The 27,899-nt window shown below is 45.1% G+C and overlaps 1 protein-coding gene across 2 annotated transcripts; it reads left to right on the top strand.

The window, feature by feature from the left end:
- The first annotated feature begins 1,527 nt into the window (after positions 1–1,527).
- STON1 (stonin 1) lies at positions 1,528–26,190 on the top strand. Of its 2 annotated transcripts, XM_074988625.1 has the most exons (5): positions 1,656–1,768; positions 4,706–4,808; positions 16,847–18,790; positions 23,811–24,013; positions 25,521–26,190. In XM_074988625.1, exons 3-5 carry the CDS (start codon positions 16,891–16,893, stop codon positions 25,593–25,595), a joined length of 2,178 nt encoding a protein of 725 aa, XP_074844726.1. In that variant the 5' UTR covers positions 1,656–1,768; positions 4,706–4,808; positions 16,847–16,890; the 3' UTR covers positions 25,596–26,190. The 2 variants fall into 2 exon arrangements, with proteins under 2 accessions (XP_074844725.1, XP_074844726.1); XM_074988624.1 differs by lacking the exon at positions 4,706–4,808 and having other exon boundaries at positions 1,528–1,768.
- Positions 26,191–27,899: the final 1,709 nt, after the last annotated feature.

Raw genomic sequence — 27,899 nt, 5'->3', positions numbered from 1 at the left:
AGGACTCCATTTTGAATTGCTATTTACATGGTAAAACTTGCAAATATACCCTCGGGTATCGGGGGAGCAGAGCTAGCAGATGGAGGCTGCTTGCCATGGAATGGACCCTGTGCCCAACAGCATCTGAACACCAGTGCAGACTGCTGGAAGCACATTGTCCTGGAGTGCTGGGGAGACCAACAATGACTCCAGATCTTCAGGATGAAGAAGGCCATATTCCTCAAGCTCAGCAAGTGGCTTGCCCCTGCCCTGCAGTGATGGGACACAAACATAAGAGCTGACATCACTCTGTGGAAACTTGCCACACCAGACAGACACTGCTCCATCAGGAACCAGTTCAGCATGGGGAGGTCGACTGCCACGATGCTGCTCATACAGGTACAGGGGTCTTGGGCCATTGGCCCAGCATGGGGGGCAGGACGTGGCAGGTGTCTCTAGGGGATGGGGGCAGAGGAAGTTGCCCCTATGAAGCCTGGCCAGGGTAGATGCAAGTGCAGGCAGTTGCTCCCAGTTAAGGAGCAGGAGGGGAACTGGGTGGGGAGCAGCAGGTGCCCTGGCACCCTGGTGAGTCCTGCTTTGTCCATCTCTGTGCAGGTGCTCAGGGCCAGCAACTGCATCTTGCTGTGCAGATTAATCCACGTGGCAGATGTGGATACTGTCATCGAGGGAAGCCCAGGGTGCCAAATCCCCAAATATGCGGGGGCTGGAAGGGGGCTATCAGTGGGACATACATCCCCATTCATGCCCTAGACCACTGGGCATCAAGCTACATCAACCAGAAGGGTTACTTCTCAGTTGTCCTGCAGGCTGTGACCGACCACCCGGGACAGTTCACAGACATCTGTGTTGGGTGTTGGAAAAGGCGTATGACGCCCACATGTACAGGAACTCCAGCCTGGTCAGAGGCTGCATACCAGAACCCTCTCCCTGACTGCACTATCAGGGTCAGAGACATGGACATGCTGATCTCCTCATGCCCTAGCTCATGAAGCCCTGTACCAGCCACCTCAACCCCTCTCAGGAGGCATTCAACACCAGGCTGGCCAGGCCCCTCGTGGCTGACAAGAGCGCGTTTGGCCGCCTCAAGGCACGTGTTTCACAGCCTCAGCAACTGCCTGGACATCAGGCAGCACAACATCCCGCCCCTCGTGGCCGCACACTGTGTGCTGCATAACTTGGGCGAGAGGAAGGAGGATACCTTCCTGCTGGTGTGGGGGGCAGAGGCTGAGCAAGTGGTCCAGGCCTATGAGCAGCTGCAGATGGCTGCCATCCGACAGGCCTAGCAGAGGGCTGTGTGCATCCCTGGGCAGAATAAATTTCGTTGTGTACATCAAGGCAGGAGGATGGGAGTTACACTCTGAGGTTGCCCGGAGGCTTTTGCAGATGATCCCCTCTAGGGAGCTCCATTTACCTCGTCCAACCAGCGTTCTAGACCCTGTGCAAAAGTTGGACACAGCTCAACTTCGCTGAAGAAGTGCATGAAAGCTGAAAAGCGCTGGTGCAATGTCCTCCCCCTTCCTCCAGGGGCTGGCTCCAGCTTAGACTGGGGCACGCTCACATCACATTCCCCGGCTGCGGTCCGGCCTGCCGAGCTTGGCCCCTAGCCCGGCCTATAAGGCTGCAGCCGCGGCGCCTGGCGCTGGGCTGGGACAGCCGGGGAGCCGAGCAAGCTCCAGCCTCCTGCCTTGTGCGCCGGCCCCAGCTCCCTCCCCAGAGCCTGTCCTCCCCGCAAGGCTGCGATCCCGGGAGCCGCGCCGGGCACTGCCGGGTAAGGGCGCCCCGCGACTGCTGCCTGAGGCCGGCTGCAGCCGCGGGGCGAGGTGGAGCCGGAGGCTAGCAGTGCTGCGTTGCGGGGTCGGGCTGCAGCCTGGGCCGCTCGCCGCCCTGCCCCGGGGCACGCTGGGAGGGCTGGGCTGGCGGGAGCTGCAGCCCAGCCGGGGCCAGGCGTCCTGCGGGGGCTTCCCACGCGGGCAGGGCAGGAGTGGGGCGGAGGAAGGGGGAGAGAGCGCTGGGACTTTGGCACACACCCCCCCCCTGGCTCGGGCTGCTCATGGGGTGGCTGGATACTTGCCGCCTGGTCGGACAAGCGAGCACTGCTGAGAACGGTCATCGCACCAACTTACGCTTCCTGCCGCCTGACCGGCCCAGGAGCTGGCGAGCACCGCTGTGCAAGCCGTGTAGTGCTGCCCCCACCCCCCCGCGCCACCACCACCACCGCCGCCGCCGCCGCCGCGCTGCCGCCCTCCCTGCGTGTGCAGCGCGCCCCGGGGGTTGTTTCCAACAGGCGGCTCTTCCCGAAGGCGGAGCCCCTCCCCGCTTTCCTTGTGCCCGAGGGCGTCAGTATGGAACCGCTCCTCTCGTTGTTAATGCTGGGGATGTTAATTTGGGACCCAACGTTCAAAATGCGTTGATCAATTGCTTGTTTGCCGTGTTGCCAGCTGCGGCACAAGTGTTTTCCATTTCTTTATTTTGGCTTGTTTTGTAAGATTTATACCACAGTGGCAAACTTGTGGGGAACAAAAACTGCAGTTGCTGGGAGGCCAACTTTTGGCTGCAAATTAAAAATGATAGGGCCAAAGTTTGAGAGAACTCCAAGTTTTATCAGCAGGGGATTTGCCTTCCACTTTTTAGGGAGGCTGTACTACTTCCTGGAGCATGTTATGAAAGCAACATAAGGCTTCCCGCTCGACTTCCCACTAACATACTTGGCGAATGACAGATCACATTCCTTGCCTGTGCAGTGTTTACTAAATGTTGAACTTCTTTCAGCTTGGCTTTAAAGAAGTGAGGTTGAGCGCAGGAGTGTTGTGCCACTGGCTGCAGTTAAAGTTGTCAGCATTTTCCTTTCTTAGCAAATTTTTCAGAGTGGCAAAAATGCAGCCAGTAGTTCTGGCATGAGGGTTTATTTAGGGTTTAAAATGGATGTTGAAGAGATTTTGTCATACCACTTTTATGGTAGAAAGGCCGCAGCAATGTGTGGCGGAATCAGAGGGCCCTGCAGATCCCATCCAGAATCAGCAGTGACTGTCAGACAGCTGGTAGACCAGGTGGGTTTATTAGTCCACAGGGACACAGAACAGAACAGAACTTACCAGCACAGAAGACAGGAACAGTGAGTAAAACCCATCTTGGCAGAAGAGGAGCCCAGATCCAGAGTCTTGGCCTTGAGACTCGTTTCCAGCTGTTGGGCCCCAGCTCCTCCAGTAAGGTGACCATATCTCCCTGTCACAAATACGGGACAGGGAGATATCGGGGGGAGGAGCGGCTCCTCCAAGCCCCAGGGAGCCTGGAAGGAGGTGGCAGCTGCCTGCCCTCCCTGAGCCCCGGGCCACAGCATCTCCCAGTGCTTCCAGGAGCCCCGAGGAAGCAGCAAGGACGGGGCAGCTGCGGCGCTTCTCAGAGCCTCGGCATCAGGGACAGGGTAGCTGTGGCACTCCCCCCGCCCCAGCCCTTTCCCTGAGCCTCAGCGGCAGGGATGGGGCAGCTGTGGCTGCTGGCGGAAAATGTAGGACGATTGGTCCCTTTTCTAAAATAAGTAGGGATGCCTTTTTGGGATCCCAGATACGGGATCATTCTGTCAAAATGGGATGGATGATCACCCTATCCTCCAGCCTTTGTCCAGCTTCCCAGGGGAAAAGCTGTCACCTGATCGCATCCCCTCCAGGGCTCAGGGTATGGAGGGCATCCACTGTTTATATGCAGGCAGCTGGGTAGCCTCCCTCAGTGCAAATCACACCTGAATTCTCATCTAGTCATGAGTGCAGAGCCCATGGAAACTGCAGAACACATAATGTTAGTATAAGACAGTAAAATGCACATGCAACCTAACAAGGTCAGTAAACCTCCACTTTATCACGAAAAGGTAAAGCCCATTACATTCAGTGCCAAGCATCTTCAACTCCTGTGGAAGTCAGTAGGAGTTTCTGCAAGTTGCTCAACACCCCAATCAGGTCTAGAGAGTTAATTTCACTAGTTAGGTATACATGTGCACACGGCTAGAAATGGGATGTTTTTTGCTTATGTCTATATAATAGAGTGTCTTGATATTAGTGGGAAGTCAGACCAGTTTCCTAAACTTGCTGGAAAAAACATTAGATAGTCCTTCAAAAATGAGTGCCTAGAATTAAGTTCCTAAGTCTGTATTTAGATACTGAATAAGTGGCCTCATTGTCCCTTTGCTGGAAAATGAAACTGTGTCTTGCTCTTCCAACAAACAGGTGATAGTAAAACCCCAAAGGTCAAAAGCTACTGCAGACTTGTTTCATTGCTCCAAACAGCAGCTCCTTTCACTTTTTCTGTCTAGCCCTATTAAGTCTACTAGTATTGAATTTTAGGGCTCTTAGCTTCCTCTGTAGGATAAGAGACTTCTTTCCCCAGCAGGAGGCTGAGCTTCTTATAAAATTATTACAGTTTAGGGAGAGAAAATGTATGTCTGTGGATAAGAACAAACTTATGATTGTCTACACCAAGGGTGACCCAAGTCGAGGGGGCGCATTGGGGGAGCATGAAATTTCAGAAGGTGGGTCTCAGGCTCATCCATCTCATTAAAAATGTTCCCGTTTTTATGTATGTGTATTCACATTTATATACCAATTAATAAAGTTTTTTACATTCTACATAGTTATTTTCTTACATGTGCTAAAAGGGCTTTTTTTTTCTTTTCTCTTTCTTTTTTTAATATGAACATAACCAACATTTCCATCAGTTTGGATTGCATTAGACAGGCTGAAGGGCTCTTGCTAATTGCAGGGTTGAAAAGTGGAACCCAACGTACAAAGTTTGTTCAACCCTGGTCTACAGCATCAAAAGTATGTGTATAGCCGCAAAAATGTTGTGGCCTTTATGTAATAGCTTTCTTTATTTGCATGCAATACCCTGATGGAGGTGAACACTTAGTATTACACTGTATAAATAACTGTGCTTGAAAGCAAAAATCATTTGGCCGTTTGTAATGGGGTTCAGGGGTCCCCAAGCTCTGCATCCCATCTGCAGCCAGGAGTGACTCTCGCTCAGCAGGTGGAAGAGAAGGTTTATTAGGTGACAGGGACACAGCATGGTACAGACTCGTCAGCGCAGCCACCAGAAGTGGTCCATCTGACCCATACTGGGGGAGGAGATCCCCCAGAGTGACCCCCAGGCCTGGAGGTCCTGCCTTGTTTGTTCCTCTCCAGCCTCCAGATTAACTGCTTGAGCTTCTAATTCAAAAACCAGACAGGCTCTCTCTTTGTCTGGCTGCCCGGGAAGGCAAAGGTGTTACCTGATCGCCTAGGTTACAAATGGTAAGGCCTGGTCGCCAAGGTTACAGTCAATAGGCATCCCTGACCTTCTGTGATCATCTCACACACACATGCACCCCACAATTCATCACACCATCCTAGAGCACAGCCAGAAGTTACACTGAAGCAATATTAAGATTATAAATCAAACCAACAGGAAATTCCAAATTATGGCAAACATTCTGCCCTTATTTAAGCATGAGCATTTGAATTGTTTTCTCCTCACTGACAAGAACACAGAATTTTTGTAACTCTAAATTTTTGGTTTGTTCCAATCTTAATGGACTTACCTTTCAGGCAGGCCTACTTAACTCTTGGCTTTTACATCCATATTTTAAACATTGAACTTGCACCCAGTATGAATATTAGTCCAGTGGTAGACTTAAGCCAGTTAAAGAGCAAGACTCTGCAATACACATCCCTTTACGTCAAACATTTGAGAAACTGAGATTTTTATTGTTCCAAAAAATTCTTTCCACTTCAGTAATGCTTTTCCATTCAGGGATTTCAAAGCACTTCAAGGGCTATAACAGCTACACTGTCAGACACCTACAGTTTTTAAAGATTTATGGTTAGGGAAAGTGATGCTTGTACCTATCACCTTTAAGCCAATCAGAGTAGCAAACATGCATCCTAAAAACATACACATCTGCAAAATAGCAAATTATACATCTGGGTGTGAATCAAAATTAGGCTCTTCCAAAGGACCAGTATTGGCCGTTTGGTCATTAAAAAAATTGATCAGAATGAAGACTATAAAGATGCTTTTGTGGATAAATGCAAAATACCGCGCTGTACATTTATCTCATTAAATATGTAAGAATGTAACTGTGCAGATTTCCTCTCATACTAGTACCCCTTGTGCTACCTGCTTTAAGAAAGAAACTTGTGATGTTCCCATGTAGGGTAGGAGAAAACAGGATCTGTTAAAAATAATACTAATTATGGCTCTCCCACAGTGAAGAGTTGCACAAACTTGAAATAGTGTGTTAACCAGTAAAAATATAATAGCACTTGCATTTTTCTCCTAGCTTCTAAAATGTAGTAGAGTTTGAAATGCTGTTTCAGAAACTGACTGTTGTATAGCATGAGAACATAGCTTATTGCATTATGCTAGGAACACTGGAGAAGATAGAGCCATGTTAGAAGCTGTTTTCTTACCATGGGTATTAATAGCAGCTTGCTGTAGATGATTAAAGATGATGCATTTTTGAAAACATCATTTTTATCGTTTATTCTTTTTGCAGTATTTTGCACTTCACTCAGCTTTGGACAGTTTTATAGTTGTCCTCTCTGCTCCCTCCTTCCCCTCTGCAACTGCCAATTACTGGCTTTCATACACTGCACCAGTGCTTTAAGGTTTGGGTCCCTATTCTTTTAGCAGAATGCTTAATTCTAAAAATAGTGGAGTGGCTGATAGGGGACTTGATTAAGAAGGTATTAAAGGAGGGCAATTAATGCCAATCAAATTAGGTATATGGAAAATAGATCCCATCAAACTAAGTTGGTATCTTTTCTTGGTGAGATCACAAGTTTGGTAGATAAAAGTAATAGAATTGATGTAATGTAAGATTTCTGTAAGGCATTTGAATTGGTACAGAATGATAGCTTGATTAAAAATTAAATATAAAACAAAAGTGGCACACAGTACATAGATAAACTGGCTAATTGGTAGGTCTTAAAATATAACTTATAAATGAACAATACAAAGGTAACGGACAATGGTAATACAAAGGGTATGTTTTCAGAGGAGTCTTGCAGGAGTGGTTCTTAGGCCTAGGCTGTTTAACATTTTTATTAATGATCTGGAAGGAAAGAAGATCATCACAAATAAAGTTTGCAGGTGAGAAAAAAAACTGGGGAGTGATAAGTATTGAGGAGGACAAATCATTCATGCAAAGCATCCTGCATAGCCTACTGAGCTGTGTGTCAGCAAACAATGTGATATGGTTAAATGTAACCACCTATGAACAACGAATGTAGGTCTTGTAGGATGCGTGACTGTATCCTGGGAAGCAATGACTGAAAATGGTGTGAGGGTTGTAGTGGATAAGTGGCTTAAAGGGTGGTTTGGAGTAGCAGTATACTGTAGATATACTGGATTCAGTTCTGGTGCCCACAACATGAGGATGTTGCTAAATGGGAAAGGGTTCAGAATCAATCACTCTCATGATTCTAAGATTGGAAAATATGCTTTATAGTGATAGATTAAGATCCTCATCTGTTTATTTTAACAAAGAGAAGGTTAAAGGATAATTTGATTAATCTGTAGCTTTCTTCAAAGGGAACAAATAACAGAGCAAGGTATAGCATGATCCCAGGGGTGGAAGCTGAAGCTAGGCAAACTCAGACAAAAAATAGGGTAGATTTTTTTAATAATTAACACTGATAAGTTATTCCAAAGTGTTACGGTGGAGTCTTCATCACTGACAACTTTAAAATCAACACTGAATTTTTTAAAAAAAGATGTGCTTTAGAAATAGGTATGGGGAAGTTTTGTGGACCTTGTTTATATAGGCTGTCAGAGTGGCTGATCACAGGCCTGGGAATCTATGATATTGTCTATTGAGATTAGAAACAAAGAAGATGCATACAACTAACTTTTGCTATTTGGTAATATAAAATTCTCTGCCACCTGTTAAAGAAACAGCTAATTTTGTGGGTTAAACTATCTTCTAGTGTCCTTCTTAACAGCATGAACAGAGTCTACTTATGGCTAAACTACATTCACAGTGGTAATATGTTCTATAAACAAAGTTTAAAATTACTTCATTAGGTTTAAAAGCATTACATTCACTTAATGGCCTAAATAGAACTATATTATAAATAATAACGGCTTTTCTCTGCTTGAAGCATGTTAAAAATGGCCATACTGGGTCAGACCAAAGGTCATTTTAGCCCAGTATTCTGTCTTCTGACAGTGGCTAAAATGCAGTGAGAGTCTTTGCTTTTCTATAAAAGTAAACCACCACCTGATGTCAGGGAACAGTTCATGTAAACTCTTCCCAATTGGCTTCTTGAAGTCTCTCTTCAAAATTTACGTTATGCTGTAACTACGGTAATACTGAAGGTTAGTGTATTTGAAAAGATGCATCCTAGGACTGATTAACTAAACACAGTGAAAAGTGGAATGGATGCACTTCAAAGAATACTTAGAAATTTTTTCCGCACTGAGAAAAATAGCATCTTCAGCTTCTTTCTCTGTGCTTTTTTCCTCAGCAGTGTTTTTTAACTGGAGCAGCCTCCTGCCTGTGTTGGTGGGGTGCTGCTGCAGCCCCATCAGTTAACTGTAACCACTAAGTCTCATCTGTTTAGGGCTGTGATGTCCAATATGCTCACCACTAGCCATGTGCGGCTGTTTAGTCGGTTGAGTGCAGCTATTTGGATTGAACAGTAAATATAGTTTCAGAATAATGTGGCTAGTTTGCTATGGCAGTAACCATAGTGGCTATTGCTTCAGAACTGGTTGGACACCACAGGTTTAGGGTGAGACTTACCACTTAACAGTTAACATCCCTACTCTGAGCGTGGTATGAACAGAGACATCAACTACCTCATGCATTACAAGGACTGCTTCCCTTCCTTTGATACTCGTAATTATCTCAGACAGGACAATTAACACCTCCACCTCTCACCCCCTTGCTTCAATCCTATTTGATTTGTCAGGTTTTATTGCAATTTTTTTTCTTTTTCTTTTTTTTTTTTTTGGTCCTCTGTACTTATAAATGTCAGTCTGTACTGGAAATGAGATTGAGCTGATGAAGTGGGTCTGTCCCATGAGAGCTCATCACTGAATAAATCACTTTGTTAGTCTTTAAAGTGCTGCATTTCTGCTTCTCTGTTACCATGACAATGAAAAGATGAAGTTTCAGTGATGAGAAGGTGAACAGTTCACAAAGTGCTATTTAGGAGAAATATTTGTTGTATAGTATCTGTGTGCACTTACTGGCAGTCTGGTTCAGTAGAATTTCTCTTTCCATCATTTCCTTCCTGCCCATTCACCATCTTATTATCTCTTTGAGTTCTAATGCAGAACTGAGCTCACTTCCTACCACCCTCCAAGGTGTTGGTGTGCCCCAAAATGCTTTGCCTCTGATCGTCACAGCAAAAGAGATGCTCTGAGTGAATATTACCTGTGGAAAACTGACTGTGTAATTTTTGTGATTGCAGAAGTAAGATGAATGAAAGGGAGAAAGCAAAGACGAGTGGCTGTAGCCTGTGAGGCTCAGGGCTCTGCGTCCCACACCCTGGAGCAGGCTGGATGCTGGGGAGGGGGCCCCTGAGCCTCCAGATCTGAATCCACCCTCTTAACGACATAGCTTTTCCTGCTGATATGGCTGTGAGGGGAAAATGCTTCCAAGTAACTAGATAATCCTAAATTAAATAGGAATATACAGGGCTTTTCTGTACCCGTACTGTGTACTAGCACCTTGGCAGCCCAGCCGTGGGATTACTGGGGGTGGGGCTGGGTAGCCAACTGACTACTTGCTTTTCTTTTTTTATAAAAAAGGCCCTGGTAATATGCATGGAGGTGGGACAACGCACAGTAACACTGCCATTCTTGTGCTTTCATGCAGATATGACTTGTACTGACATAATGAGGATACCCTTTCTAGAATATCCAGCAGTTGTATAAGCCCTGTGGTGTTTCATTGCATTTTGTTTCCTTATAATAATTAACCATTTATTTCTTGTTTCTTCCACAACCACAAGAAGTGGGTGGGGGGAAACTCTTTAGGGGCAATTTAGCTTGTATATTATATGTTTGAAGTTTCATGCTTTAAATTATACATTAAAAGGTAAAATTCCAGGTTAACTGTTTATTGCAGTGATTCTCAGACTGATTTACTGACTTAAACCCTTATAGGCCAGAAGCCAAATTAGCAATCAGTGTTACCAAAAATAACCACAGTACAGTAGATATTTTGGAGCATAAGCTTTCGTGGGCAAAGATCCACTTTGCCCACGAAAGCGTATGCTCCAAAATATCTGTTAGTCTATAAGGTGCCACAGGACTCCTTGTTGTTTTTGAAGATACAGACTAACTCGGCTGCCTCTCTGATACTTGTCACAGTACAGTAGACCCCCCGATTGTGTGAAGGTTGTGCTCCTGTGCACCCTCGCATAACTTGAGTTTCATGCAAGTTGAGGTGGGGGGAGCCGGGGCTTGAGGGACCTGGGGGAACCAGGGGAAAAGTCATGCCGCAGCAACAGTCTGCACACCCAGCTCTCCCAGCTGGGGGAGCCAGGCAGACCGATGGCCATGGCAGAGCGTCTTATCACCGGCTTCCCTCAGCTGTGTGAGCTGGAGCCTGGAGCAGGGAGCCAGGAACTGAAGCAGGGAGCTGTGCTCCTTTCGATTTGCACTTAAGTCACGTTAACGAAATCGTGCTTATCGGGGGTTTACTGCAGTTGGAGAATAACCAAGTAAAAGCATCCTGAGCAGTGTTGCCTGTCAGTCATCTGCTTGTGCAGCCGCTCAGGTGACATTCAAAGGCTGCCCAGCTAATTAGCAGAGCCGCACAGGTAGATTTTTCATTTCAATTGGTGGTACACATGGTCACATGCCTCAGTGCACATACCAAAAAAAAACCTTCAACACATGGATAGAAAAAATCCACTTATAGATGGAAAAGATGAGGGGGTCGTTGATCCTTGTTGGTTAATGATTAAGTCAGTGTTTTAATATTATATGCAAGAAAGAGCTGCAGGAGACACAGTAAAGAGCTGCTCGCAAGCCTTAGTCTGAGTGTCACTAGTTTACTGTTTCAATTCTCATACAGATTATACTTAATAATGCTTGAGTCACAGGAATATTTCAGTTCAATCTCATTTGTTTTCTGATTGAACTGTACTTTTCCAAACTCCTGGCCAAATTGGTGCTGAGCAGAACGAATGTGGCTTGGGCTTATGGTCAGCCGTAACAGTCTCTTTATGGGTAGTGGGGTCGGGGGGGCCCTATAAACATCCTGAGAGGAGTTTTGATTTGCTAATCTAAAAACATTTCTTCCACATGCCCACTTGGCTGCGCTCTGACAGGTTAAGTCAGAAGCTGAAATATTTTTGAGTATTTCGGATGTTCTCATAATTTTACATAATGTTTTGCTTTCCTGTATTTGGCATCCCACAAAATACAAGCAAAATCCAATCTACACACAAAATAAATAGTAACAGAGAGGGAGCCATGCTAGTCTATATACTATCAAAACAAAAAAGCAGTCAAGTAGCACTTTAAAGACTAACAAAATCATTTATTAGGTGAGTTTTCATGGGACAGACCCACTTCCTCAGACCATAGCCATACCAGAACAGACTCGATATTTAAGGCACAGAGAACCAAAAACCAAATCAAGGTGATTTGCTCACCTTGATCATTTTTTTTCTGATTTGTCCACCTTGATTACTGTTTTTGGTTCTCTGTGCCTTAAATATTGAGTCTGTTCTGGTATGGCTATGGTCTGAAGAAGTGGGTTTGTCCCACAAAAGCTCACCTAATAAATGATTTTGTTAGTCTTTAAAGTGCTACTTGACTGCTTTTTTGTTTTGACAAAATAAATACTGATTAAAGTCCAGTTAAGCCTTCACAAGTTAGGAAGTTCCAGGGTCAGACTGCAAAGCCAATTCATCTCCTTGTGCATAATCCACTATGACACAGTTTTAAATTACATAACCATACACTATTTTTTTCACAAGACTCTACCTCACTCCGTGCACAAGGATGGATGGTGCTTACTGAATGAACACAGGTTGCACCTCCCTTGTCCGACACCCTTGGGACCTGAATGGTCCAGAATGAGGGGATTTGCCAGATGAGGGGAGGTTAGGCCTCTTGGCGCCATGCCACAGCCAGCTCCCCACTGCTGAGCTATCAGAATGGGGAAGCACTGGAATGGGTTACCTAGGGAGGTGGTAGAATCTCCTTCCCTAGAGGTTTTTAAGTCCCATTTTGACAAAGCCCTGACTGGGATGATTTAGTTGCGGTTGGTTCTGCTCTCAGCCAGGGGTTGGACTTGACCTCCTGAGGTCTCTTCCAAACTTATGATTCTGTAGTCTCTGAGCTTTAATTAAGAGTAGTAAGCATAAAAGATCATCGATTCTGTACTTGTCTTTTATTTTCTGTAGTAACTATCTAAATCTTAAGCATGATGAATGGTGTGGAGAAAGTGAATATTGAAAAGTTATTTACTTGTTCCCATAATATAAGAACTAGAGGCCACCAAATGAAATTAATGGGTAGTAGGTTCAAAACTAATAAAAGAAAATTTTTCTTCACACAGCGCACAGTCAACCTGTGGAACTCTTTGCTGGAGGAGGCTGTGAAGGCCAGGACTCTAACAGAGTTTAAAATAGAGCTTGATACATTTTTGGAGGTTAGGTCCATAAATGGCTATTAGCCCAAGGGTAAAGTATGGTGCCCCTCGCCTTTAGTCAAAGGCTGGAGACAGATGGCAGGAGACAAATCGCTTGATCGTTGTCTTCGGTTCACCTCCTCTGGGGCACCTGGCACTGGCCACTGTCGGCGGACAGGATAGTGGGCTGGATGGACCTTTGGTCTGACCCAATATGGCCGTTCTTATGTTCTTATGTGATTACACTTGACAGTATTTAGATCGAGCAATGTTCTTACCCCAGTGGATGTTGCTTTTCTTAAAACACCGACTTCTCCCTTAAGCCTGGGCCAGTCTCCTTAGTTTGTCTTCATCTTCTCAGCATTCTTGTTGTTTCCAGCATGGGGGCAGTGGGAAAGGCAGGGGGGCAGAGAAGGGCGAGGAAATGGAGAAAGGCGGTAGCACAGTGCCACTCTCTCATCTTTTATATTTTTAGTCTTTGTGCTCAGAAGACACTTGCTTGGATGTGTCCTCGTGGTCTGTGTCCCAATGTGGTCTTGTGCAACTGTCGCTGAATTATAAATCCTTTGATTGCAACTCACCTGCTGTTTAATGGTTGCTCAACACCCTCCTGAGTGGGGATCACCACTCTTGTTATAGAGACTCAAATTGTTTACAACCATACAGCAGAATAACGTTATGGAGACTGATGGTATACAATAAACCCCGTGAGATACGCACAACCAAGATGCGTGTGTGTCAGGTTAACGCAACTGCCACGCCTGACAGGAGCGGGAAACTGCTCCTGTCAGGGGCAGCAGTCTGGATCTTGGCTGCCACCACTAACAGGAGCGAGTTTCCAGTTCCTGGAGTGGCAGCGAGCTGGGCTTTATGAACCAGGCTTCATAAAATATCTGACATGGCATGCACTGCGTGAAACTGCATGAATGGTGTATGGGGAATTAGGGGTGCTATTTTCAGGTACAGAGTGTCACAGGGGTCTCCCTGCTTTGAGTTTGTGTCTTGCACACTGGTGTCCCCCTGCTCTGAGGAGAGTAGTTTCAGGGAAAATCCTGCTTAGCTCCAGTATCCTATTAACTCCTCTACCACTTCTTTCACATGGAAAGAGAAGTGAATAGAAATGTTCGAACAAGCAAGGCCAAATTGATGAGTTGCTCAGTAGCTTCAGGAACGTCTTGATGTAAATCCGGGATCCGTCCAGCAAATGATCAAAGCAAGCATTGATTGATGGCGTGGTCCGTAGTTTTGTTAGTGTCCAGTCACCCTATAGGTTGTCTCTTCTCTTGCACATGTGCAGGAGATGACAGCGTCTGCCTTTTAATCTTCTAAAATATTCACTGCTGACTATTTGTTTGTGGGCTGGGCTAGTTTCTTGGTGGGTGTCAGTCAGGTGTGTTTGGGACATTAACATTGTCCCAGAAGTCTTTCCAAAGTGCCTTAGAATTGCATGAAGATGATTTAAGAACTTCAGTGCAATCCCAAAAAGGCTTTCAAGTTTAATTTACTGAGCATGTACAAGGTGCATATTTTTTTAAATTATGCACAGTGCATACTTCCTCCACACAGTGTGATGGGATGCAGCACACCAGTCACCCCTGGGGATGTTCACTGGTGGGGCTGATTAGTCCACTGACACCCCTTCTTGCTTTCTGGGGCTCCCCACCACCTTGTCCTGCTGAGTCAGATCCTCTGATCTCCCGCAGCCAAGGGAGAGAGATGGAGTTACCACCCCGCCCCCCGCCCCAGTAAAACAACACAGACACCGATTAACCACAGTTTTGGGAAGATGCAGATCTAGGGCACGGTACCCAGGAAATCAACCCCAGATAATCTGTCTCTGTGTAAAAGATTTGCACAGGGAGGGCTCATTAGGTAAGCCCACTTTATCTGTGCACAGTGGTTGCCCTTTCTAGGTAATAATTACTTGCACTGGCAAAACAAAAAGCAGTCAAGTAGCACTTTAAAGACTAGCAAAATAGTTTATTAGGTGAGCTTTCGTGGGACAGACCCACTTCTTCAGACCCACTTGACTGCTTTTTGTTTTGATAGTGTATAGACTAGCACGGCTTCCTCTCTGTTACTTACACTGGGTTTGATTACTGGCCAAGTCGATACACTGGTCCTCAATATATGGTACGTCAGGGATAGGGATTGTGAAGTTGCAGCTTACAGCAAAATGACGTATGATGAGGAATTTTCCTCCATAAGCAATAACATAAATAGAGGGGGATAGACACTATAGGAGCAGAAATTTTGATTGTGTGACTATTTAATCAGTCATGTACCACTCACCATACGATACCATACCACACCATACATTTAAAGCATTTTAGGCAACATTTGAAGAAATTATCCTAACCCAAAATACATTTGTAAACCATTTTTATCCTATGTGCAGATTTTTTACTTGTTGTTCCCATACATAAATTTAAAGCATTTTAAGCAACATTTAAAGAAATTACCTGAACTCAAAATATGTTTTTAAGCTATTTTAATCCTATGTGCGGTATGAGAGTGAGGAGAGTCACAGAGGATGCTGGAAGGGTATGCTAATTTTCCATTTTCTAAACAACTTAAGTGCGAAGAATTTTTATGTCAAGTTCCTCAAAGTTTCCATGGTGTAAGTGCAAAACAACTTATATCAGATTGACTTATGTTGACGACTGGCTGTATAACAGAAGAGTATTTATTAAGCAAAACAGAAGGATATCATAGATCATGGATTATAAGTGATTATAAGAAAACAGGCAGATCAAAGTGAGTTGCCAAATTAAAAGAAAACACGTAGCTAGTTCTTTTCCACTAAGAATCTAGTTGCTTGTGAGTTCTTACCCTAAATAGCTGCTTATATGTCAGATGAAAGCTTCAAATCAGAAAAGATCCTATCCTGACCTGGGTTTCCAGTATATTCTGTTTCTCCTTAGAGTCTGTCAGGTATTCTAAGGCAAGCTGAAGACAAAGGATTTGAAAGATTCCTACTGTTTGCATAGGCTTTCCCCCAGGCTGGGAATTCTTTATTTTTTACATTCCCCAATGGAAAAAGCTGAATTCCAAAATGGAGTCCTGTACCAGTTGGCATGGTTACGTATCTTTCTAACCCAGGGTCAGCAACCTTTCTGAGGCAGAGTGCTAAAATGTAACCTTTTCACCTCTATGTATGGTCTGAGTGCCAGTAATACTTTTTAAAGAAATGAATAGGCCTACTTACAACAGCTTAATTAATAAATTAAGATGCAGAGATTTATGGTTTCTGTCTTTCAATCTCTCTCCAGCCAGGATTTTTAAATATCTAAAAACATCCAGGATTTCAATACGGGTTGAACCTCTCTTGTCACAGATCCTCTGGTACAGCAACGTCCTTTGTCCAGCCAGGGAAGGTGACGTACCCCAGCCCCCCTCAGGCTGCCTCCCATGCATCCATTGCAGAAGGACGGGGACACAAAACATCCCTAACCCTGCCTCTCCATGCAAGCGGGAGGGGGCTTGGAGAGGGGCATACTTGAGACACCCACCTCTCCATGGGGGGGGAAGGCGGCCATGAGACACACCCACCCCTCTTGGGCCAGCCCCCAACCCACCATGTCAGGGTCACCAAATTTGGGTAAAATTTCAGAGAAAGAAAAAAGGCTTAGGGTGAGAACTCAGTTTCCTTCATGCATGCACATGCCTTCCTCCCAAATATTAAGTCTCTGCCCCAAATTACGGAGATTCTATAGTTTCTCAGCAAAACTGTTATAAGATTGTTTAAAGCAAAGTATTGTCCCCCCAGCTTTTGTCTTCAAACAGATGAGTTATTTTTGCAGAAACATTTCCAAAAAAATTCATCAGGAGGCAGATACCCAGCATGGAAAATATCAGCTCTAACAGTTAATTTGCAAAAGGTAACAGATCCTTATAACAGAAAACATGAGTCAACCTTTCCTGTAGGTATTGCTGTAACCTTTGCTTACAAGAGGGGTGTGAGTATGGATATCACATTTTCAAAATTTCAAAGTTTGGACCCTAACTTGTGAAGGCAATTGAAGCTCTTTGGGTGGTGCTCAGTATTTAAAAATCAAGCCTTAGGTTACTCAGATTGAAGATCCAGAAACTGAGGCACTCAAAATCAGATGCTCTTGAAAATTTAGGCCCTATGAAATGTGAATGTTAAGCTTTATTTCAAAAGTAATTTCATTTATTTATAATCACATCTGTTCTTGTTTTGTGTTTATTTCTTAACAGATGTCTCAGAGGTGATACGAGTGTTTCAAGTTTGTTCCTACAAGATGTGTTCCACAAATCCAGCAAACTGGGTCACTTTTGATGATGAACCCCTCTTTCAATCTCCTCAAAAATCAGTGGGCAATCATAATACCTGTAAAGCAAATGGTCTTAATCTCAATCTTGCTAATGTGCACGAACCATCAAGTAGGTCATCTTCATCAACCAGCACTCCTCTTTCTTCTCCTGTAGCTGACTTTTCCTTAAGTCCTGGACCTTCACTTTCTACACCTACCAAGGAGTCCTCTGTACCCAAATCCGAGCTTCACATCCTTTGCTCCGCTTCTGAATTGTCTTCAAATATTAACCTTCACCCATTGCCTGGAACTATTTCTTCCTTATCTTCTCAGAAACGGAGCAGTACAGCTAATGATAATCCACCTAAGATATTAGTCTCTAAACAAGCAGCACCAGATGACATAAACCCAGTTGACCAAGAAAATGCCAATAAATTAGAAGATGAGGTGGAATCCGCACACTTCCAATATTTGCAGAATGACTGTGCTTTTTCAAGTTTATTTTGGAAAGAAGGGTGTTCAGCTAGCATGCCTCCCTATGACGGTGACGCACAAAGAAAGGATAAAAACCTGTGTCAAAGTTTTTCCCATCCTAAAGAGAAAGACACTTGCCATGATCGGAAGAGTTGCAATCAGGATTCCTTCAGTTATATCTATGAGAGGCTTGAACATTTGCGAACTGACACTCTGGGAAGCATGTCTGCCTCCAGTATACATGCCTGGCATAACCTCTCTTCTTTCGTTCCACACAGTCTCTTCAGGAGCCAGAAAAAAGATGGTTGGCCTTTCATGCTGAGAATTCCTGAGAGGAAGAATATGATGTCATCTCGGCAGTGGGGTCCTATTTACCTTAAAGTTGTACCCGGGGGCATTTTACAAATGTACTATGAGAAAGGCCTTGAAAAACCTTATAAAGAATTCCAGCTCCAACCGTGCTTTAAACTGTCAGAACCCAAGCTAGAGAGCTATAGCGTTTCAGGGAAAATCCATACCGTGAAGATTGAATATGTGTCATATACAGAAAAAAGAAAATACCATCCCAAAGCAGAAGTGATCCATGAAGCAGAAATGGAGCAGATGCTAAAGCTGGGAACTGTGGATTACAATGACTTCACTGACTTTCTTGCAACAGTTGAGGAAGAGTTAATGAAGCTTCCTGCCATTTGCAGACAAAAGAGACATTATGAGGAACAAGAAATGATACTAGAAATAGTGGATAAGTTTTGGGGGAAAATTACTAAAGCAGAAGGAAAACTTGTAGAAAGTGCTGTCATCACACACATTTATTGTATGTGTTTTGTGAATGGCAATACTGAATGCTTTTTGACTTTAAATGATCTAGAGCTCCAGAAAAGAGATGAACGTTATTTTGAAAAAGACATGGAGAAGAAATGGATTCATATTCTTGATTACCATTTCCATAAGTGTGTTAAAAGACATGAGTTTGAGCAATCCAGAATTATTAAGTTTAGACCACTGGATGCCTGTAGATTAGAACTGATGCGCTTCAAGACACTGTATAATGGGCAGGACCTTCCATTTTCTTTGAAGGCTGTGGTAGTTGTTCAGGGAGCTTATATAGAACTTCAGGCTTTTATAAACATGTCTTCTACTTTTCTGATTTCTGCACATTTGCATTCCTTGAAATACTGTGAAAATATCATGATTCACTTTCCAGTTCCTTTACAGTGGATCAAAGCACTTTGGACCATAAATCTTCAAAAGCAGAAGTCCCTAAAAGCAAAAATGAACAGAAAAACATGTCTTGGGTCTCAGCATGAAATTGAATCTGATCCTGTCATTCAGGTCTCAGTTGGAACAGCAAAATATGAAAGTGCCTATCAGGCTGTGGTGTGGAAGATAGACAGACTTCCGGATAAAAACTCAAGTAAATATATTCTGCATGATCAAAATTAGTTTTTTTTTGTTTTGGTACAGTTTTTCTACTGGAGGAGACTGATTCTTCTGTTACTCTGATCTTATGTTGGTATAACTCCACTTCTTTCAGAGGAAATACTCCTAACTTACATCAATTTAAGGTCCCAGACCTAGTGCAACTCCCATTGTCTTTTATGAGAGCTAGAAAGGACCTTTTAATGAGAGGAGAATTTGGCCTTACCTGTTTTTTCTGTTACGCATTTTCATTGTTTTCTTGGGGGTGGTAGCATCTGAGTGCCTAGGGCCCCTAGTTGAGACCAAGGCCCCATTATTTTAGGCACAGTGTAAACCCATAATCAAAACCGGTTCATGCCCATGAAGGTCATATAATTTAAAGCGATAAGGCAGACAAAGATGGGATGGGACTCAAAAACAGACGCATGGAATTATTTACCCAGTGTCAGCCAATTGGTAAACGGCAGAGTCGGGACTACAGGTTGCACCTCCCTCCTCTGGCACCCCGGGGACCTGAGGGATGAAGAGAGGTCAGACTGGCTGCCTAGAGAGGGGACTCCGCACCCCAGCTGGCTCTCAGCTGCAGAGCTGCCAGGGTTCCCCCTCTGGGGTCCGGCAACTGCTCTCTGGCCCAGCAACAGCCTTTGTCCTGCTGGACAAGGGATGTTGCCAAACCAGAGAGTGCCAAATGAAGGAACCTGAACCTGTAGAAACCAGGACTCTTAAGCTTATAGCAGCTCTTTGCCAAAAGATAGTGTAGGTAGAAGGTGCTGTGGCCCATCTCCTTAGGAGTCCAGCTCTCCATTGAGTTCCACCATTAATATGTTCGGTTTGCTAGTACCACGTTTGTGGGTTAACTAATATTCTGAGTTTTTATTCATAGGAAAATAGTAACATTCCAGTGTTTCACCACCCTCCTAGTTTTCCTAATATCCAACCTAGACCTCCCCACCGCAACTTGCTCTGTGTTCTGTCATCTGTCACCACTGTAAACTGCCTGTTTGGAACCCCACTTCAGCAGATCCTCCCTCACACTTCTCTAGAGTAAACAGGCCCAAATCCCTCACCCTCTCACCTCGTAGGTCATGTGCTCCAGCCCCCTCATCATTTTTGTCACCCTCCGCTGGACCCACTCTACTGCATCCACATCCTTTCTATACTGGGGCGTCCCAGAACTGGATGCAGTACTCCAGATGTGGCCTCACCAGTGCTGAATAGAGGGGAATAATCACTTCCCTAGATCTGCTGGCAGTGCTCCTCCTAATGCACCCCAGTATGCCATTACCCTTCTTGGCTACAGGGGCGTACTGTTGACTATATCCAGCTTCTCATGCACTGTAATCCTCAGGGCCTTTTCTGCAAAACTGCTACTTAGGCAGTCGGTCCCCAGCCTGCAACAGTGCTTCAGATTCTTCCATCCCAAGTGAAAGACTCTGTACTTGTCCTTGTTGAACCTCATCAGATTTCTTTTGGCCCAATCTTCCAATTTGGAACATTTTAGGATGTCTCTGGACCCTATCCGTACCCTCCAGCATGTCAACCTCTGCCCCTAGTTTAGTATCATCTGCAGCTTTACTGAAGGTGCAATCCACCCCCTCATTCAGGTAACTAATAATGATATGGAACAAAACCACCCCCAGAACCAACCCCTGGGGAACTCCGCTTGATGCTGGCCGCCAACCAGACAGAGCCACTGATCACTACCCATTGAGCCCAATGATATAGCCAGATTCCAATCCATTTTACAGTCCATTTATCTAATCCGTACTACTTTAACTTGCTGGAAGGAAAGCTGTGGAAGACTATATCAAAAGCTTTGCTAAAGTCAAGGTCCATTCCGTTCACTGCCTCCCATATCCACAGAGCCAGTTACCTTGTCATAGAAGGCAGTCAGGTTGGTCAAACATGACTTGCCCTTGGTGAATCCATGTTGACTCTTCCTGATCACTTTCCTTTCTTCCAAGTGCTTTAAAATGGAGTCCTTGAGTATCCCCTCCATGATTTTTGTAAGGACTGAGGTGAGGTTGGCTGGTTTCTAGTTCCCTGGCTTCTCCTTCCCTTTTTAAAAGACAGGCACTCCATTTGACTTTTTCCAATTGTCCAGGACCTCCCCCAATCACCACGAGTTTTCTGAGATAATGGCCAATGGCTTTGCAATCACATCAGCCAACTCCCTCGACACCCTCGGATGCATTTGATCCACCCTTATGGATTTGTGTTTGTCCAGCTTTTCTAAATCATTCTTAACCTGTTCTTTCCCCACAGAGGACTGCCCACCTCCTCCCCATACTGTGCTACCCAATGCAGCCATTTGGGAGCTGACCTGGTCTGTAAAGACAGAAGCAGAAAAAGCATTGTGTACTTCAGCCTTTCCCACATCGTCCGTCACTGGGTTACCTTCCTCATTCCAAAAACAGGGATTTAGTCCTATGGTTGTAAAGTGACTGTGGGAACATGAGACATCACAGTGTTACTAGCAGATAAGAATCAGATTATTATTTTTAGAAGTATAAACTAATGACATTGCATGAAATACTCCTGAGCATTTAGTCGAATTAGATGCCATGTTCTTTACAGACTGCAGTCACTGAAGAGTGAGATCTCACACAATTGAGCAGTTCTGGCCTTTCACCCAGTAAAGGACATTGACATGCATTGTAGAAGGACTAACCCGCCAACTCAGCTGAGATCTGGTTCAAGCAGGTATCAGGTTTGTTCCAGCCCAGCTCACCTCTCCCTTTGAGTAGGGAAAGATAAAGAGTGTATGGGTAGAAAGACATGGCACAGGCTGCTTTTGAGAAGTCTGGGCTCCACGCCCAAAGGTCTCGGGACTGGACTGCATTGTTTTTCTATGGTATTTTTTTTCTTTTGTTTTATCAACACTCCCGAGGAAAAGAGTCTGTAGACAGAGTGATGGCTTGTCATGTGCTGAATCTATTCACCAGTTTAGGATTATCTATCAGTGTGTGGATGACAAAAATATAAGTGCAGTAAAGTACTCTATTAACACCAGCTTTTACAGTTGCCCCAAAATATAGCTTCTACTTACCACAGAGAAGATTCTTGTAAGGTATAAAGGGTTGGGAAGCAATTTTCTATCAGAAGTACCTAACTTTTGGCTTTGATCTGTGGCTCATGGTTTATGGTGTCTCCCTGTTCTCCCCTTTCAGTCTTCCTGCTTTGGACTAGCTGCCACAGTAATTGGGGGTCATGACAGGCACACCCCCTTTTCTGTCTTTCCAGCCATTCAGGCAATCTCTCAGTTCATTGAGCAAACCCAAAGGAAACTCGGGTTTGGAAAGGGGCAAGGGAGTGTTGAGCAGTTGGTAAGAGGAGAGGGAAGGAGTTGCAATGTCAGTGGCTGCTGTAGGTGCTGAGGAAGTCAGGATGTAAGAAAGGACTGGAGATGGAAAGAGACATAGACTCATAGAAGATGAGGGTTGGAAGAGATCTCAACAAGTCATCTAGGCCAACCCTCTGCTAAAAGCAGGAGCAACCCCAACTAAATCATCCCAGCCATAAGGGCGGGGAGAATAAAAAATGGGATTTTTATTACTGTACCGTGCAGGTGCCCTAGATATGTACCAGGACCATATTGCAGTAGGTGCTGTACAAACACAAAAGCAAAAAGGACACTGCCCCAAGGAGCTTACATTATAAAAGCATAACAGAGAGACAAGAGAGACTGATGCAACAGACACATACAGACTGACACAAGTGAACAAGGAGACAATACTGACCGCTAGGAAAAGAGGGCCGTACCAAATTCATGGCTGTGAAAACCCTGTCATGGAATGTGAAATCAGACCTCCATCATGAAATATAGCTGTTGAAGGCCAGGGCCAGGAGGTGGGGAAGGAAGGTTCCATCTGGGGCCTACTCTTCAGCTGCCTTCAGCTGCGAGTTTGCTGGGCTAGGGAGGAACAATCCTCTGCACACCCCCATGCCTTCACTTTGGGTTGGGACTCACATGGTTAAAAAACTGTAAAATTTTAGATGTAAACACCAGAAAACATGCAACTGACCAATTTTAAAAGCCTTTGATCATGAAATGGACCACGAATTTGATAGTGCCACAAGGACAGGCCTTGATCTCAGCACACTGACAGCCTAACCATTGTCAAGTTTGTGGTAGGTTTCATGCAAAGGAGAGTTTTAAGCAAAGATTTATTGAAAGATGATCACTTGGTAGCTTTGTGGATGTTTATGGGAAGATCCTCCAAAGTGTGAGGGACAGCATGGGAGAAAGTTCAGAAAACTAACAAGTGGGTATTGAAAGCTGAGCAGATCAGAGGCTGGAACTGGCATCTAACTAGTGGCTGAGAGAGGAAAAATGGTGGGAGGACAGGTGGACCTTTCAATTCACTGGGCATTTAACTATTGACTTCAGTGATTGCAGAGTTATACTAGTGCTGAGTGCTTTTGGAAATCCTATTTCATATGTCAGATTTCATGCTGGATTGTGTTCTCACCAAACTAAACCCTCTGAAAGTGTGTGTCTGTAATGGAAGTTCTGACTAACTGCAATTAATCAACAGCCCTACAAGTAATAGATATTCAAACAAACAAAAGAGACACTCTGTTTCCTGATGACAGGGGTTGCTTTTACAAAACAAAGGTCTCTTTATTTCCATTCCTCCTATTGTAAATGGGACAAGTACATCGAATTTCCTTCACCATCTCACAGAGCATTGGTGCGGTGTGTAATTGCTTTGACTACTGTCTTTCACAGGTCCATTTTTGTCTTATAAATTGCTGATAGAGTTGTGAATGTAGAGCACTATGTGATGCAGACAACACCATGACAAATAATTCTAACCATATAATCTTTTCCTTTATCTTCATATATTTGGTTTCATCTTCTCTCTTTAGTGCCTGTCACTGAAAAATGTAAATTCCTAAAGAATAGGCATGTTTATATTGCAGGTTGACATGTAAAGCATGAACCCAGTTAACAGCTTCTTCATGTACGAAAAACTGGTGGAAAATAACAAACTGACTTTTTTCTTTCAAAGGCCCAGATCATCCACACAGTCTGTCTTACAAACTAGAACTTGGATCAGACCAGGAAATACCTTCTGACTGGTATCCATTTGCTACTGTACAGTTTGTCATACTTGATGATTGTGTCTCGGGTACTGAAGTAAAATCACTTGGCATAGAAAGTGATGTTCAACCCCAGAAACATTTGCACCAGAAAACTTGCTACAGCTGCCAGGTAATCTTCACTTCTTTGCTTTCTGCAGTCTTTTGGCTTTAGCATACCCTTAACAAAATATGTGTAGGCCCTACCAAATTCGTGACCATGGACATGAAAACATGTCACGGACTGTGAAATCAGTCCTTCCTTATGAAACGTAGCTAATGGAAGGGAAGGAAAAGGACCCTCCAGCCAGGCACTTTAGCCAGGGTCTCCTACCATTCACCGGGCTCCAGCTCTCAGTCCACTTGGCTGGGAAGGGACAGGATTCCCCCCTTCTCCTACATGCCCACTCTTATGGGGAGAATAGATCTACCTCGGGTACCTACGCCAGCTGCAGGAAGCTCCACAGCTGGCCAGCTGTGAAGGCAGCTCAGAAGAAAGGATAGCAATCCTGTTTCCCTCACCCCCCCTCCCCAACACAGAGAGAGAGAGAGCAGTATTGCGACCCACCCACCCTCATGCCTCCATTTTCGGTTGGGACCCTCACAAATAAAAACTGGTGGAATTTCAGAGGTACACATCCAAAAACGTGAAATTGACCAAAATGGACTGTGCATTTGGTAGGTCCCTAAATACATGTGACTTACATTTTGAGCGTACAAGCTTGCATATATTTGTTGGCTTAAAAGACTTGAACACAGTAATCTACTATGAGTTGGAGAGTTTGGCTGAGTCTGGCTGTGGATCTGTTTATTCAGGAACGCCTCCTAAAGTATAATAGCTATAATGCAGCTTCCTCCAATCCTCACTTAAAGCAAGGTAAGGGTTGGCTAATGCCAGGAAACTGGGATGTGCCTGGAATGCGATTGCTTCTCGTAAAACCATATAGAAAAGAGACTGAATCACCAGGCAGGTGAAAGGGGCTGGCTGGTGGCAACCCTCTCCCCCGAGTCTGGAACTGCAATAGCTCCAAGCTTCCAATCTCCCAGGTGTTCATTAAGGAGGGCAGAGGGGCTGAAGCTCCTCCCCCAGTTCATACAGGACTTGGCTCCCAGGAGGCCTTCCCCTGCTTCTTCCTTCATAGAGCGGCTGTGTGGCTCCAGCAGGGGCAGAGGCAGCTGCCCCTGCCTCTGCTCGCTTCCCCCACGTGCAGCCCAGGCGGCTCCCTGCCCTGCTGCACTGAAATAATGGAACTCCATGGAATTGGTTTAGCAGCTGGATCCCTCCTGCCACCCTGCCAGCTGCTAAACCAATTCCATGGAGTTCCATTATTTCAGCAGGGGCAGGACAGGGAGCCGCAAGCGGGGAAAGCGCTGGGAGCCACAAGGGGCTCCTTAAAGAGCCGCCTGTGGCTCTGGAGCTGCAGGTTGCTAACCCCTGTGCTAACCCAACTTCCCTTTTCCCTACCAGACAGCTTTGAAATCCATTGGATTATGAATCCTGTGTTTCAGGCCTCCCTCCAGTCCTTATGGTTCAATTCTGCACTCACTGGTGTCCCTTTCAAAAATCCCATGGACTTCAGTTGGCTTCTAATACCTAATCCATTGCTAACGTTGCACATATATATATGTTCTAACCACAGGTTGAAATTGAAAAGAAGTGGATCAGCCTTGATGGAGAAGACCCAGATAAGGCTAGCAACTGTCTAATGCAATAGAAGGAGACAAGAGGCACTGGTTACACATTCGGGTTACATGATTTTTAAATATGAAAACAATGGAGGGAAATGTTAGTGGGAATTAATTTTCGTAGTAAATATTTGTCATTGTAAGGACAAAGTGCGATGATTTCATATGTGATAAAGGTAACAGTTGAAAATCCACTGTTCACAATTTTTGTGATACTTCTGGGTCTGATACTGCAAAGCGTTAGTCATTTAATTAGAGGTAAGTTAAGGGAGTAGCCCAGTGTGGGATTACTGGTGTGAGTAAGGACTGATTGTGCAGTTAGAGGTTTGCAGGACTGAGCTGCTTGTGTACAGACAGTATATTTGTGTGCAAAGTATCTATTACTTGTGAATGGTCTCATGCTCCATGTTGAGACCTCGTGTCTCTCTTCTAAAAAATTAATGTCTATTGGCCATCTGAATAGTTAACAAATGCATATGGCGCAAACCATCACCTGGGTAGGGTGCAGCAGGATCAGTTGCGTATTTGCTGTCTGTGGACAGCACAAGCCTATACTTACTGCCCAATAAGAGATTCCACACAGAGGCCATTTCTACACATGCCCCTTGTTCCGAAAGCAGCATGCTGATGAACAGCCCGGAAAATGCTAATGAGGCACGGATGTAAATTTCCAGTGCCTCATTAGCATATGGGCACGTGATTCGGAGTCTGGAAGAAGCTCTTCCAGACTCCAAAATAGCCGTGTAGAAGCACAGCCCCCGAGGAACTCCCAGAAGGAAATCCTCCTTCCAGAAGCCCCTTCCTGGATTTCCTTCCAGGAGATCCCTGGGGGGCCACACTTCTACACATCTATTTTAGAGTCCGGAAGAGCTTCTTCCAGACTCCGAATCAGGTGACCATATGCTAATGAGGCACTGGAAATTTATATCCGTGCCTCATTAGCATTTTCTGGACTGTTCATTAGCATGCCGCTTTCAGAACAAGTGGCATGTGTAGAAATGGCCAGAGTGAGTACTTCCTCAGGAATAACACTCCTAATTCTCCCCCTTTTGGCGCTGTAAAGTTGGTCTCATTGTTTCCTCTTAAGATTGTTCAGTGCGATGTCCTTGGGCAAAAGGCCATGTCAGTCTTGATTTATAATTGCTGAGTCCAATCGCTTTCAGTGCCTTGGAATGAGAACAGGGCGTGACCCTCAGCTGACATAAATCAGTGGAGCTCTATTAAGTTCAGGCAGCTATGCCAATTTACACCAGCTTAAGTAGTACAGCTTATGAGTTGTAAAGGTGGTTCTCTGAGTAGTGTCCCTGTGGGTGCTCCACTCTGGTTGTTGGTGCATCCTCTGTCCAGCTTCTTGTAGACATGGTTTCTCATGCTGCGCATATACACCCTCTCGTGCTATCTGGCATGTGTGTGGCATGGGGCCCTTCAGTTCCTTCTCTACTGTCCTCGGCTGCAGACAGAGCTTCACTCTCGCTGAAAGACAAAGAAGAGTTCATCAGTGAGATCCTTGGTGCTTGTTCTCCCTATCCACATCATCTCTCCTGTTACAGTTCACAAATGAAAAAGGTTAGTTAAGTTGGGGTTAGAATTCATTATTTTGCCATCGCCTTGCCAGGCTTCAAGTGATGCGCAATGTGCAGGGAAGCCATGCCAGCCTCTGACAGCCATGTGTCCTGCATCAAGTATCTGGTGTAGGTCACCAAACCCAATCCTGCGCTCATTGCCCCAGCCTCACAGCAAGGGCCAGAAGGGACTGAGCCAACAGGCTCAAGGCTTATCTGTATGAAAAGTCCCTCCAACCATGAGCCCCAGAGCAGCCCTCTGTCAAAAACACAGCATGGGAGACCAAGGGTATGGATTCTGCTCATCCTGCTACCTCAGTTGGAACTCCATCTGCACAGGTGGGCCCTTCCCTGGCATGTTTCTGGCCTCTGGTGCCATCCTCATGGGCCACGCCAGTTGAAAAGGCTGCCACGATGTCTCTGGCACCATCAAAGCCAACACCATCAAAGCAGGTGCATTCAGAGCTGAGCTGCCAGCATTTGGCGCCTCTGATGTTGTTGGTACTGTCGGCACCATCAGCACTGCTGGCTCAAGCTGCCTCTACCCCAGGCATAAGAGGTCCTCAAAAACTAAGACCCTGCCCTCGGTGCTGGACCCGGAGCGCAAGCGCACAGCATGAGTACAAGTTCCAAGCCTTCATGCCACTTGCACAAGGCACTGGATTTGGCACCATGCAAATCCATGGCCAAAGTTCCACCCCATTCTTGCGTGGCGCCAGAGAAGGCACTGAAGTAGCATCGATGCACCGCTTCGCAGAAGCCCTTGGCACT

The sequence above is a fragment of the Carettochelys insculpta genome, chromosome 3, assembly GCF_033958435.1.
Source record: "Carettochelys insculpta isolate YL-2023 chromosome 3, ASM3395843v1, whole genome shotgun sequence".
NCBI lineage: Eukaryota > Metazoa > Chordata > Testudines > Carettochelyidae > Carettochelys > Carettochelys insculpta.
The sequence above is the reverse complement of the archived record's forward strand: the minus strand, read 5'-3'. Positions and strand labels throughout refer to the sequence as shown.

Excerpts from the sequence above, each read along its gene's own strand:
- STON1 (XM_074988624.1), top strand. The coding sequence starts at position 16,891 with ATGTGTTCCACAAATCCAGCAAACTGGGTCACTTTTGATGATGAACCC. Across the intron at positions 18,791-23,810 it reads ACTTCCGGATAAAAACTCAA|GCCCAGATCATCCACACAGT; the intron begins GTAAATATATTC and ends TTTCTTTCAAAG. Across the intron at positions 24,014-25,520 it reads AAACTTGCTACAGCTGCCAG|GTTGAAATTGAAAAGAAGTG; the intron begins GTAATCTTCACT and ends TTCTAACCACAG.